This window comes from Trichosurus vulpecula, chromosome 4 (assembly GCF_011100635.1).
Source record: "Trichosurus vulpecula isolate mTriVul1 chromosome 4, mTriVul1.pri, whole genome shotgun sequence".
Taxonomy (NCBI): Eukaryota; Metazoa; Chordata; class Mammalia; order Diprotodontia; family Phalangeridae; genus Trichosurus; species Trichosurus vulpecula.
The window spans coordinates 144,604,888-144,620,220 of record NC_050576.1 but is presented as its reverse complement, the minus strand read 5'-3'; the positions used below and the strand labels follow the sequence as shown (position 1 = coordinate 144,620,220).

The 15,333-nt window shown below is 37.5% G+C and overlaps 1 protein-coding gene across 4 annotated transcripts in view; it reads left to right on the top strand.

Annotated features, from left to right (window-relative positions):
* The window catches only part of RYR2 (ryanodine receptor 2), an 828,134-nt gene that overhangs the window by 344,659 nt on the left and 468,142 nt on the right, over positions 1–15,333 (top strand). For all 4 annotated transcript variants that reach the window (XM_036753924.1, XM_036753927.1, XM_036753925.1 and 1 more), the window contains exon 11: positions 2,505–2,579. In XM_036753924.1, coding sequence (XP_036609819.1) covers positions 2,505–2,579 — 75 coding nt within the window. The remainder of the gene's footprint in view (positions 1–2,504; positions 2,580–15,333) is intronic.

The window sequence follows — 15,333 nt, the reverse complement described above, 5'->3', positions numbered from 1 at the left end:
CTGTTTTATGGATAAATTCCTCCCATTCACATTCTATGCTACAATTACTTGTGTATTTTCCTCCACTACTACTGGTGACATTTTAAACTTAAACCTGAATCACAGATTTTAACAACTTTATCTTCTTATGTACTTATTAGTGAACCCAAATGAATCCCTAAAAATGACACTTGAGTAAAGAAGTATTGTTTAGGCTAATCCAGATGCTGAAACTTTATTTTTATTTATCATTAAGGGAACCATTTGAAAGTAATAATGTTAACTCAAGTTTTTCTTCTCAAAGTTGATATTTTTTAAAGTTTAGTTTAGATGATTAAGATTAGTATCTTGACAGGTTATGGAGCAAATGAAACTCATCTATATAACTCAATTATTTTTCTTCTTCTTTTTAAAAAAATAATTTGTGTAATGCTAATGAATTTTTATTTAAGATAGTTGGCCAAGTTACAGAATTTGGAGGTGGGAGATTTTCTGAAGCTATTTCTATTTCTTCCTTGCTTCTATTAATTGATTGTCTCAGTCCGACCACAGTATTTTCCCTTTATGTTATATATGTATATCTATCTATCTATCTATCTATCTATCTATCTATATACATTATATATATAATATATATGTATGTATATATATATGTGTGTGTATATATATATATATATAATTTATAAAATATATAGATATGTTTCTATGTATATCCTAACATATAGAACCTCACATTTATATAATTTAATCTTAATTTAAGAAACTTAAGGCCAGAGGTGAAGTGATTTGTGTACCTCTACAAATCCCCAGTTGATAGCCAGGGAGAGTACACAGATTTTAATGTGGTTAGCAGTAGAAGGACATAATAGGTTTTTGAGCAAGGAAAGGGCATAGTGAAGACTCTATTTTAAGATTAATTATACAATTAGATGCAGAATGTGTTGAATGAAGAAAAGAACAGAGATAGGAAGAGTGGCTGAGAAGCTATTGTAAACAGTAAATACAGATGAAAATTGATGACTGCCAGGACTAAGATGTGGCAGTGGGAAAAGGCATGGCTGAAAGTCATTGAGAAGAAATAAAAGTTTGATGGAGATAAAAGAGAAAAAGAGAGACAGTGTGGTGAAGTGAATGGAAGGCTGACCTTAAAGCCAGAAAGACTTAGGTTCAAGGCCTGCCATTGACATACACACTAGCTGTGTGACCCTGATCAAGTCATTTAACCTCTCATTGCACTAGGTTTCTGTAAGGCTCAGTTGCAGAGAAGGTACCAGGATGTTACATGGTAGTCTATTCTAGTAAAAATACAAGATGGTGAAGATAGCATAGAAATGATAGGTTAAAACTGGAAGAGACCTTAGAAATGATTTAGTCATTGTTCAGATAAGGAAACTGACCCCTAAATTGTGAAAGTATGTACCCAGAATCACACTACTTGTCAGTGGCAGAGCTGGATCTATATCTCATGTCTCTTAATGATTAACATCTAGTATTCTTACCTTATATCACGAGTTGATTATAGACCCAAGAGGATTTTATATTTATATATAACTGTACTAACCAGAAAATTTGTGACTAGGATCACATTGATAGTGTTCTGAGGTAGACTCAGGCTAGTCCTCTGGCCAATTAGGTTTTATATGGGGAATAAGATGAGACATTCTTAGGTCATTAAACAGTTAACAAAAGAAGAATTACTTAACTATAGTTAAAGAAGGCTATTCAGCAAGGATAGGCAAAAAGGAAAGGAAAACCTGGAATTGATTCAACTCTTTAAGCATTCTTGCCTGAATTACCTATCCTGATTCATTTGCCAAGCATCAGATTAGATACCTTGAGTTGTATTGTCCTCAGGCAACAAGGACATGATATCAGCAGCTCAAGCCTTTAGTCCCCTGAGCCAATCAAATCTTGAAGGATTTACTTTTAAGAAATAACTAATCCAACTTGAATAGGGGCAGAGCTTAGGATATTGTTCCTACTACAGATGGGAAAAACAGAACCAGGATTTGAAACAAAGTTTTGTGATTCTAAACCCATTATTTTTTCCGTCATATGATATTGCCTTGTCAGTTATAACTGACAATTTTTTGTTAATCCAAGTAAAATCCAGTCATTTAAGAGGTACAATTTGGTGGTAGTGGTGGTGGTGGGGGGCGGGAATGAAAGCAACAGGGTAATTGAAATATTTATGCTGAATGCTTATCCAAGTTATTCTAGTGTCATTATTTTTATTTTTTCTTGTGTTGGCTATATTTATTTTTTTTAGGTCTCCACCTATATATGTGGTACTTCAGAAGACCAAACCAGCCAGCAAACCTATGGCTTTAACCTTTTGTTTATTCACTTAGTCCATATTTCAGTGCATGGCCATCATGATTGTCTTTGATAAGATCCCTATAAGATTGTTTTCTAGGATTGCTGTAGCTTGAGATATTTGCCTTTTTTCTAATTCTGAATAGTATTCACATTTCAAAGACCAAAAACCCCTAAACTCAATGTATGCCTCCTATTTTTCTTAACAGAACAGTTCATTATGAAGGTGGTGCTGTATCCATTCATGCTCGTTCCCTTTGGAGACTCGAGACCCTAAGAGTTGCGTAAGTTAAAAAAAAAAGCTCTTAAAGTCCCTAAAAATTCAGTAAATGTATACATCAGTTCCTAAATTCTTAATTTGTATTTCCACACCAGTAGTAAAGTTGCTGTTTGTGAGTGTTGACTAAAGGTTCACTTTTATTGAAGGATTCTCTTGTTGGAAAGAAAAGAAGAATAATTCTCCAAAGTGATGATTCAGTTTTATAAGTGATATTTCGTGTCTTTCAGGGTCAATGAGAAAGCTCTGGGGACTCTAGTATCATTTTATGTGAATATGCTGTTTAACGGGTCAATTTTTATCATATATATATATATATATATATATATATATATGTACACACAGATACATATAGAAGTAAAATACTGATAAAGCAGTGGAGGTAGAATTCATTCCTTTCCTACCATTAGTTGCCATTGTCCTAAGGTTGGCTTTACTGTAAGAGTTTTGAGATGGCATCTAAAAAGATAAGAAAGAATCAGTAACTTTGTCTCCCTTCTATCCTGAGCCCAATCTTATCTGTCTTCCTCTAATAGCATGGGCAATGGACACCTGGCTCAGAATGTTACTGGAACAATAAGTGATTTTAGGATTTGACAAATGATAAGATATGCTTGATTCTACCATACACTTATTGTTTGATAGGAATAGGTCCTGGGTTTAACCTTCTAAAGACATAGACTAGAGAAGTTGTCCTCAGAAGAAACTTGAGCACAAAACAACAGTACTAATCATAATTCACAAGTAATACAACACCTATTTAAGAGAGAAAGGGAGAGATTGAAGGATTATAGAATGAGAAGTTTGAGACAGAGAGAGATAGAGACAGAGACACAGCAAGAGAGAGAAATAGACAAAGACAAACACAGACTTATCATTAGGAGAACTAGTTGTTTCAAGTCATCAGATTATTGTGGAATTATAGCTATGTGTTATTGATTTGTTTCTAATGGGTAGCTTCCTTAATTTCCGAAAAGATCTTGGATAGAGAAGCTTTCGCAGGTAAAGGCTATGGCAGGGATGGTGGTGATGGTGGTGAAACCAACAAAAATTTATTATTTACTTGGCACTAAGCACTGTGCTAAGTGCTGGGGATGTAAATAGAAGCTTAAAAAAATAAGACAGGGGCAGGGAGGTGGCGCAGTGAGTAGAGCACCAGCCCTGGAGCCAGGGGCACCTGAGTTCAAATCCAGACTCAGACCCTTGACACACTTACTAGCTATGTGACCTTGGGCAAGTCACTTAACCGCAATTGCCCTGCCTTCCCCCCTCCAAAAAAAAGACACTTTTTGCCTTCAAGGACTTTACATTTTAAAGGGAAGAAGACAACACATAAAAGGGACCTGAAAAGGAGGGGGGTAGGAAAGTAAGGAACTCATCTGAGGTCATGGTGGCAAAGTTGGGAGAATGAAAGATTGCTGGTCTGGGGCCTTCCTCATAAGGGTAGTTTCAAGAATAAATTAACTATGGGAGAAAAGGGCAGCAGGGACAGAAGGAGATGATAGCTGAAGTATGATAGCAAAATCTGCATAGTGTAGCATGGTGGTAGTTGTGAGCATAGATTTTGAAAAACAAGTGAAGGTATGTAAAAGAGTGAACCAAGGAAAGACTATATAATTTGGCAATTAAGAGATTATCTATGGCTCAGCTCACCTAACATACATCCTCTATAACCATCCTAGAAAATACTTATCTTTTTGGAAAAAGCTAAGAAAAAGTAATAGTGAATCATTTTTTCCAGTCTAAGGTAGCTTATGAAGATAAAGAGGTCTGTGAGCATTGGACAAGGACTGGCCAGGAGCACAGTGAGGTGGCAGCAGAGGTTACACTGCAGTGGGGAGCATTTTAATCCGACCATTCTGAAAAGCAGTTTGGAACTATGCCCAAAAGGCTATTAAACTGTGTTTACCCTCTAATCCAGCAGTATCACTACTAGAACTATATCTCAAGGATATCAAAGAAAGATGAAAAGGACCCCTATGTTCAAAAATATTTATAGCAGTTCCTTTTGTGGTGGCTAAAAACTGGAAATGAGAGGAATGTTTATCAATTGGGAAATGTTTGAACAAATTATAGTACAGTATATGAATGCAATTGACTACTATTATGCTTTAAGAAATGATGAAGTGTATGGTTTCAGAAAAAAAAAACCTGTGAAGACTTATATGAACTGATGCAAAGTGATGTGATCAGAAGTGGGAGAACAATCTACACAATAATAGCAATATTACAAAGATAATCAGTTTTAAAAGAGTAATAACTCTGGGTAACACAATGACTTATCACAGTTCTGAAGAACTTACAATGAAACATACTATCATTCTCCAGTTAGAGAACTTACAGAGTCAGAGTACAGACTGAAGCATAATTTTTTTCTTTCTTTTTTTTCCAAACATGTCTAATATGGAAATTTGTTTTGTATGACTATCTATATTTGTAATTTTTTCTAGCCTTCTCATGGTTGGGAAGGAAATAGGGAGAGGCAGAGAATTTGAAACTGAAAAAAGTCATTGTGCTTTAAAAAAAGGGGTGGTGGTAGAAATAGATTATTGGTCAGTCCACCCTGAATAGTATAGAGGAGCCAGTATAACACAGGTCTCCCCCAAAACTATTCCAACAAAGGCCTAGGAAGAACAGCAGACCAAATTGTGATGAGGAAAATCAAGGAAAAATCAGTAAGTCATTTTCCCACCCAGGTATGCAGAGGAAGATAGAGAGGTTTTGTGCACATTGGGGATGGAGAGTGACATATAGAGCCTTCTGCCTTGGAGACTGAACTGAGGCCTTCTGTTATGTCCCAGATATAGCAAGGTAGGGCTTAATGTTGTGTGAAGAGCAGAACCAGAAGTCATTTGGAAGGTCTGCCCATTTTACCCCACACTTGGTCCTCAGTTCCTATGAAGCTTGAGAAATGAACCTCTGCCTAGCACTGGTGGACCAAGGACAAGGAGCTATTGCAGACTTGAGGTCACTTACTGAAAAACGAGCAGGAACAGAAGCTAACAGCCGCTGTGTGGCTCTGACCATAGATCTGGGTCTGAGGTTCAATCACCATAACAGTATGAAGCCTTCAGCTGAGTAATGAAGACAAGGAACTCAGAGAACAGGAGACTCCACATGTAGTTCTTCATTCAAATTGCATAACCTGCTAGCTGTCTGACAGAGGGGGACCAACTTCAGTATATTGAAGCTATATCTAGTTGTTCACGTGAAGTTGTTCAAATTTGGGAAGTAAGGCTTGAAAAAAGACTAAACAAAATTTAGACTCTTTTCATAAAAATATCTTATGGTGACAGGTAGACTAAAGATCCAAACCTGTAAGAAGAGAATGACGCCAAAATGGCCATAAGCAAACCCTCCAAGAAAAACACAGCTTTATAGAAGTTCAACTAGAATACCTGGAAGAAACAAAGTAAGAGGTTTTCTTTTAAAGTTCAAAGTTATTTCACAAATAAAGTAAGGGTGCTAGAGGAAAGAATTAGAAAGGAGATGAGTGCTGTTGAGGAATGACTTGCAAAGAGATTTAACATTTTAGGAGAAGAATTATAAAATCTTAGTGAAAGAACAGACTCCTTGAAAATTGAAGTGAATTAAACAGGAGATAATGACTCTGAGAGACAAGAAATATTAAAATAAAATAAAAATACTGAAAAATAGAAGATGCATGGTGCCACATATCAAAAAAAGTAGACCTTGAAAACACATCAAGGAGAGAGAGTTTAAGAAGTGTTAAACTTGCTGAAATCCATGCCTTAATATGGAGCCTCTACATAACATTTCAACATATCATGAGAAAAAGCTATCCAAATTTCTTTGAAAAAGAGGCCAGAGTGAAAATAAACTCAGTTTAGTCACTACCTGTAACAAACTCTAAAAAAGAAAACACTATTAATGGCTACAACCCCAGAGTAAGTAAACAATACTGCAGGAAAGAATTAAGGTATATAGGAGTAACAGGAGCATACAAAAGAGTATGTAGCTACCTTTTCCATGGAGCTAGGAGATTAGAATGAAAACCAGGAAAAAATGTAAGAAAAATTAAATACATTATTGTAAAAGGCAAAAAATATAGGCTAATAAGCAAGAATAACCCAGTAAAACTGGGAGAAAAACATGTTTTTATAAGATAGGGGACTTTCAAGCATTCCTTGATGAAAAGAATGAAGTTAATTAAAAAATTTGAAATGCATACATGAGCATCAAGGGAAACAGTAAAAGGTAAATATGAGCAATCATAAGAGACTAAACATGGATGGACATTCCAAAGGGGCAAGGAAATAGTATATTTTAAGGAGTCATAAAAAGATTAAAATAAGACAGAGGGTCAGGAAATGTTTAGTATGTTTTGATGATTTTAAAAGAAGAAAGGAAAAAGAATGGAAAAGGAATGCAGAAAGGGAAAAAAGGGCAGGGAGGGTACAGGAAATTATCTCACATAATGATGGAGTTCAAGTAGAAGTTTATACAAAGAGGAAGAAGTGGGAGTATGAGTGATAATTGAACCCCATTTTTGTTTAAACTGGTCAAAGGAGGGAAGAATATATAGTCAGGTACAGAAATACATCTTCTTAAATCAGGAAACAGGAAAGAATAAGAGGTAGGGTAGATTCAGGGAAGAAGTAGTCATAAGCAAAACAAATTTAGCATCAGTGGATCACGAAGAGGGACATAAGAGGAAAGAAAGAAAAAAATGGTAAGAACCTGTGACTGGGCTCTGGGCAAGTGAAAGAAAACAGGGGACAGGGAAACAGCAGCAATTGTCTCAAGTGCAGAGCAATGATTCATGTTACCCACTGTTTCTTTGTAAAGAAGAAATAGGAAGAAAAGAAAAGGAAAGATATAAAAGAATCAGATGGAAATAGATAATTATCATAAGAGTGAATGTGAATGGAATAAACTCATCCATAAAATGGAAGAGGATAGTAGGAAGGATTTGAAAGCAGAATTCAACAGTATCTTATTTGTAAATAATAGACTTGAAACATAAACATTTATGCTGGGTGAAAATTAGGAACTGGAACAATATCTATTAAGCTTCAGCTGAAGTAAAAAATATGGAAGTAGAAATCATAATCTCAGTCAAGGCAAAAGAAAAAATAGACTTGGTTAAAAGAAATGGTGATATATGATGAAAAATAGTGAATGATTCAGAAAGGCATCATTGAGAATGAGTTAATAATGTTAACACTTAAACATAAAAACATCAAATGACATTTCATTTAAATAATAAAAAGAAAAGCTAAATGAATGTTTGGGGAAATGGCAGTAAAACTAATGAGGAATCTCAAGATACCCCTTTCAGACCTAGACAAATCTAACAAAAATATAGAAGAAAAAAATTAAGGAACTGAATAGAATTTTAGAAATTTAGATATGATAAAGCTCTGGTGATTACTAAATGGAAATAGAAAGGAGTATGCAGTCATCCCTCCATAGGATAGAGTTAGGGGCGCAGGGCCACCTCAAATGTGAAAAATCACGAATAAATCTAGGACCTACCCCTAACCTCTATTTTTAATAATTCTGGTCATATTTATTTAACACACAAAACAATAAAACAGTACAATGCACTTATAAAAAGTTGCACTTTCTGTGCAAGAGAGATTAGTATCTTGCACACTATGCAGAGTCTTTGCTGCTTCTTTGTAGTTGCAGCAACTGCTTCATGAATTTCCTTCTCCTACAAAAAGCACAAGATACAAAGATCACTGCTAGAGAATATAAGGTGACTTGAGTCTGGGTGGTAGAGAGGCAGAGGAGATGTTTCCAAAAAGGGTACATAGCTAGTAGTTCTTTAATGCACTGAAAGTTTTAAGAAAATTTAACTGTTTATTATATATATTTATATACATATAAATATATATAAAACTTTTGATAGTAAATTATAAAATAGATAAATAATTTAATAAATGAATTTTAATAAAATTTATGTGTTTATGACTTAGTAATTTTTGTAGTTTTCCACAGTACACCACAAATCTCCAAAAATGCCCATTTAATTATTGATGGTCAACCACAACCATAACTGTGAATGTAAAACATGTGAATGTCAAGGGATAATTGTATATATTTTTCAGCTGTGCACAGCATCTTTACAAAAAATGACCATGTTTATTAGGGCATTAAAACCTCACAAAAATAAAAAAAATACATCATTTATTAACTACAATAAAATATTATATTTAATGAAGGGAGACTGAAGAAATTATTAAAAATAATTGGAGCCTAAATAATTAATCACAAAGAATTGTTGATTTAAAGAACAAATCAGGGACAGGTAGGTGGCTCAGTGAGTAGAGCACTGGCCCTGGAATCAGGAGGACCTGAGTTCAAATCTGGCCTCATACATTTGACACATGTACTAGCTGCGTGACCTTGGGCAAGTCACTTAACCCTAATTGCCCTGCCTTCCCCCACCAAAAAAAAAGGAAGAACAAATCATATATATATATAATGGTATATGATTTCCTTAGAGAAGCACAAAACTAAAAATTAAAACAGTGAATAAGTCTACATAAATCATTAGTGTTTCTAATTTCTAGGCATTCTAATGTACTATTTGTGGAATTGTGAATTGGTCCTGGCATTCTGAAAGGCAATTTGGATACCCTTTGATCTACACATACTATAGTAGGCCCATATCTCAAAGAGATTAAAGAAAGAAGACCTATAGTTGGAAAAACATTTGTAGAAGGCCTTTTGTTTGGTAGCAAATAGCTAGAAATTAGTGACATGCCTGGCAATTGGACAATGGAGGAAGACATTATGATATATTAATTAGTGGAATATTAATTAGTGGAATGTAGGGGAAGACTTGTACATACTGATGTAGTCTGATGTGAAGAGAATTGGGAAAAATAGTTCATGCAGTAGCAGCAACCATATAAAGGTAAACAACTCTGACAATCTTAAACCTTTAACAAGTCAAGTGACCAACCATGATTCCAGAGGAATGTTCCATGATAAATCATACTACTATCCACCTCATGACAGAAATGATGGACTCAGGGTGAGATTGAGAATATATTTTTTGACATGTTCAATTTAGGAATTTGTTTTGCTTTGCAATGTATGTTTATTTCAGGTGTTTTCTTTGTATTTGTCTCAGTGGGGGAAAAGTGAGAAAAAAGAAAATAGATTTTTGTTAATTAAAAAAGTAGATTTTTAAAAGATAGAACTTACAGATGTTACATGTATGCTTTGGACTCACTTTCTCAGAGCAAGACTGGCTACATCTCCCCCTTAAGATTGTACAGGGCGGGTGGAGCCAAGATGGAGGCTGGAAAGCAGGGATTAGTGTGAGCTCCCCACCAGGTGCCTCCAAATACCTATAAAAAATGGCTCCGAACCAATTCTAGAACTGTAGAACCCACAAAATAGCAGAGGGAAGCAGGGATGCAGCCCAGGACAGCCTGGATGGTTGCTGGATGAGGTCTATTGGGCATGAAGCTGGGAGTGGAGCAGAGCAGAGCCCACCATGGGGGGCAGCAGGACCAACCAGACCTGGAGCCTGGCGGAACAGGCCCTAGCACCCTGAATGAGTGAGCTGAGGCAGTTACCAGACTTCTCAACCCACAAACACCAAAGACAACAGAAAAAAGTTAGTGGGAAAAGCTGCGGGGATCAGAGTGAAAAGAGTTTGGTTCAGCCACAGCCTTGGGGGCAGTGGGGGTAGTGCAGCTAAGGAACTATAGCTGCAGTTGCTTCTGGCCCCAAGCCCACCTGGTGGGAGGAATTAAGTGGTGGATCAGAGCAGGAGTGCAGAGCCAGCTTAAGATCTGAGTCAGGTCCAGGCTGGTGGTTATTGCAGAAGGAGGAGTGCTGGTGTGGCAGAGCTGGCTGTAAAGAAATAACTCTGAAAACAGCGGCCCATTCCCTCAAGCTTAGAGCAAAGTACTCTCTACTCTGCAAGCAGTCATACCCTTCTGAAAAACTCAAGGGTCAAGTAAGTTGGCTGGGAACATGGCCAGGCAGAAAAAACACACCCAGATTCAGTCTCAGACTTTGGAATCTTTCTTTGGTGACAAAGAAGACCAAAACATATAGCCAGAAGTCAACAAAGTGCAAGAGCCTACAACAAAAGCCTCCAAGAAAAACATGAACTGGTCTCAGGCCATGGAAGAGCTCAAAAAGGATTTGGAAAAGCAAGTTAGAGAAGTAGAGGAAAAATTGGGATGAGAAATGAGAATGATGCGAGAAAATCACGAAAAACAAGTCAATGACTTGCTAAAGGAGACCCCCAAAAATACTGAAAAAAAAAATTGAAGAAAACAACACCTTAAAAAATAGACTAACTCAGACTTCCGGGGGCAGAGGCAAGATGGCGGCTGGAAAGCAGTGAGCTCCTCGCTGAGTCCCTCCAAAAACCTATAAAAAATGTCTCTGAACCAATTCTAGAACTGAAGAACCCACAAAACAGCAGAGGGAAGCAGGGCTCTTTCACAACATGAGTATTGTGGAAGGGTTATACATAATGATACGCATGTGGCCTATGTTGAATTGCTTAACTTCATAGGGAGGTGGGTGGGTGGGAAGGGAAGAGGGGAGAGAATTTGGAACTCAAAGTTTTAAAAACAGATGTTCAAAAACAAAAAAAAAAGTTTTTTCATGCATCTAGAAAATAAGATACACAGGCAATAGGGTGTAGAAATTTATCTTGCCCTACAAGAAAGGAAGGGAAAAGGAGATGGGAGAGGAGTGGGGTGACAGAAGGGAGGGCTGAATGGGGAACAGGGCAATCAGAATATACGTCATCTTGGAGTGGGAGGGAGGGTAGAAATGGGGAGAAAATTTGTAATTCACACTGTTGTGAAAATCAATGCTGAAAACTAAATATGTTAAATAAATAAATTTAATAAAAAATTAAAAATAGACTAACTCAAATGGCAAAAGAGCTCCAAAAAGCCAATGAGGAGAAGAATGCCTTGAAAGGCAGAATTAGCCAAATGGAAAAGGAGGTCCAAAAGACCACTGAAGAAAATACTACTTTAAAATTAGATTGGAGCAAGTGGAAGCTAGTGACTTTATGAGAAATCAAGATACTATAAAACAGAACCACAGGGATGAAAAACTGGAAGACAATGCCAAATATCTCATTGGAAAAACCACCAACCTGGAAAATAGATCCATGAGAGAGAATTTAAAAATTATTGGACTACCTGAAAGCCATGATCCAACAAAGAGCCTAGATATCATCTTTCAAGAAATTGTCAAGGAGAACTGCCCTGATATTCTAGAGCCAGAGGGTAAAATAGAAATTGAAAGAATCCACTGATTGCCTCCTCAAAGAGATCCCATAAAAGAAAACTCCTAGGAATATTGCCACCAATTCCAGAGGTCCCAGGTCAAGGAGAAAATACTGCAAGCAGCCAGAAAGAAACCATTTGAGTACTGTGGAAAAACAATCAGGATAATACAGGATCTAGTAGCTTCCACATTAAGGGATCAAAGGGGTTGGAATATGATATTCTGGAAGTCAATGGAGCTAGGATTAAAACCGAGAATCACCTACCCAGCAAAACTGAGTATCATACTCCAAGGCAAAATATAGATTTTCAATAAAATAGAGGACTTTCAAGCTTTCTCAGTGAAGACCAGAGCTGAATAGAAAATTTGACTTTGAAACACAAGAATCAAGAGAAGCATGAAAGGGTAAAGAAGAAAGAGAAATCATAAGGGACTTACTAAAGTTGAACTGTTTTGCTTACATTCCTACATGGAAAGATGATGCGTATGATTCATGAGACCTCAGTGTCAGAGTAGCTGAAAGGAATATGCATATGTATGTATGTGTATATATATATATATATATATATATATATATATATATATATACACACATATATATATATGTGTGTGTGTGTGTGTGTGTAAGTATATATATATATATATATACATATATATATATATGTGTGTGTGTGTGTGTGTGTATGTATATATGTATGTGTATATATATATAGAGAGAGAGGGCACAGGGTGAGTTGAATATGAAGAGATGATATCTAAAAAAATAAAATCAAATTAAGGGATAAGAGAGGAATATATTGAGAGAAGGAGAAAGGGAGAGATAGAATGGGGTAAATTATCGTGCATTAAAGTGGCAAGAAAAAGCAGTTCTGTAGGAAGTGAAGAGGGGGCAGGGCAGGAGGAATGAGTAAATCTTGCTCTCATTGGATTTGACCTGAGGAGGGAATACCATACACACTCAATTGGGTATCTTACCCCATAGGAAAGAAGGAGGAAGAAGATAAGAAAGGGGGGGTCGGGACGGGGGGGGGGGAGTGGAGCCAAGATGGTGGCTGGAAAGCAGGGACTAGTGTGAGCTCCCCACCGAGTCCCTCCAAAAACCTATAAAAATGGATCTGAACCAATTCTAGAACTGCAGAACCCACAAAACAGCAGAGGGAAGCAGGGCTCCAGCCCAGGACAGCTTGGATGGTCTCTGGGTGAGGTCTATCCCACACGGACCTGGGACCTGGGAGCTGGGAGCGCAGCAGAGCAGAGCCCAATGGGAGCAGCTCGGACCAACCAGAACAGGAGCTGGGCGGAGCGGGCCCTAGTGCCCTGCGGCAGTTACCAGACTTCTCAACCCACAAACACCAAAGACACCAGAGAAGGTTAGTGGGAAAAGCTGTGGGAGTGGAAGGAGTTCCTGGTTCGGCCACCACCCCTGGGGCAGTGGAGGTGGGGCAGCTACAGCTGCTGTTGCTTCTGGCCCCAGGCCCACCTGGTAGGAGGAATTAAGTGGCAGATCAGAGCAGGAGTGCACAGCCTGCTGAAGATCTAAGCCCAGTCTGGACTGGGGGTTCTTGGGGAAGGAGGAGTGCTGGTGTGGCAGAGCTGGCGCATCCCCCCCAAAGGTGGAACATAGAACACTTTAGTCTATGAGCAGTCGTACCCCACTGAAAAACTCAAGGGTCAAGTTAGTTGGTTGGGAATATGGCCAGGCAGCGAAAACACACCCAGATTCAGTCTCAGACTCTGGATTCTTTCTTTGGTGACAAAGAAGACCAAAACATACAGCCTAAAGAAGTCAACAAAGTGCAAGAGCCTACACCAAAAGCCTCCAAGAAAAACATGAACTGGTTCCAGGCCTTGGAAGAGCTCAAAAAGGATTTGGAAAAGCAAGTTAGAGAAGTAGAGGAAAAATTGGGAAGAGAAATGAGAAGGATGGGAGGAAACCATGAAAAACAAGTCAATGACTTGCTAAAGGAGACCCAAAAAAATCCTGAAAAATACACTGAAGGAAACAACACCTTAAAAAATAGACTAACTCAAATGGCAAAAGAGCTCCAAAAAGCCAATGAGGAAAAAAATGCCTTGAAAGGCAGAATTAGCCAAATGGAAAAGGAGGTTCAACAGACCACTGAAGAAAATACTACCTTAAAAATTAGATTGGAGCAAGTGGAAGCTAGTGAGTTTATGAGAAATCAAGATTATAAAACAGAATCAAAGCAATGAAAAAATGAAAGACAATGTGAAATATCTCATTGGAAAAACCACTGACCTGGAAAATAGATCCAGGAGAGATAATTTAAAAATTATTGGACTACCTGAAAGCCATGATCAAAAAAAGAGCCTAGATATCATCTTTCAAGAAATTGTCAAGGAGAACTGCCCTGATATTCTAGAGCCACAGGGCAAAATAGAAATTGAAAGAATCCACCGATCGCCTCCTCAAACAGATCCCAAAAAGAAATCTCCTAGGAATATTGTTACCAAACTCCAGAGCTCCCAGATCAAGGAGAAAATACTGCAAGCAGCCAGAAACAAACAATTTGAGTATTGTGGATACACAATTAGAATAATCCAAGATCTGGCAGCTTCTGCATTAAGAGACTGAAGGGCTTGGAATACGATATTCTGGAGGTCAATGGAGCTAGGATTAAAACCAAGAATCACCTACCCAGCAAAACTGAGTGTCATGCTCCAAGGCAAAATATGAATTTTCAATAAAATAGAGGACTTTCAAGCTTTCTCAGTGAAAAGACCAGAACTGAATAGAAAATTTGACTTTGAAACACAAGAATCAAGAGAAGCATGAAAAGGTAAAGAAGAAAGAGAAATCTTAAGGGACTTACTAAAGTTGAACTGTTTTGTTTACATTCCTACATAGAAAGATGATGTGTATGATTCATGAGACCTCAATATCATAGTAGCTGAAAGGAATATGCATATATATATATGTTTTTGTATATATATATATATATATGTGCATGTGTGTATACATGTATGTGTGTGTGTGTGTGTGTGTGTGTGTGTGTGTGTGTGTATATATATACACATAGAGAGACAGAGAGAGAGAGAGGACACAGGGTGAGTTGAAGATGAAGGGAAGATATCTAAAAGAAATAAAATCAAATTAAGGGATGAGAGAGGAATATATTGAGAGAGGGAGATAGGGAGAGATAAAATGATAGAATGGGGTGGATTATCTTGCATAAAGGTGGCAAGAGGAAGCAGTTCTGCGGGAGGAGGGGAGAGGGCAGGTGAGGGGGGAATGAGTGAATCTTGATCTCATCAAATTTGGCCTGAGGAGGGAATACCATATATACTCAATTGGGTATCTTACCTCACAGAAAAGAAGAGGGAAGAAGATAAAAAAAATGGGGGGGATGATGCAGGGGAGGGCAGATGGGCATGGAGGTAATAAAAAACAAACACTTTGGAAAGGGGACAGGGTCAAGGGAGAAAATTCAATAAAGGGGGATGGGTTGGGAAGGAGCAAAATATAGTCTTTCACAACATGAGTATTGTGGAAG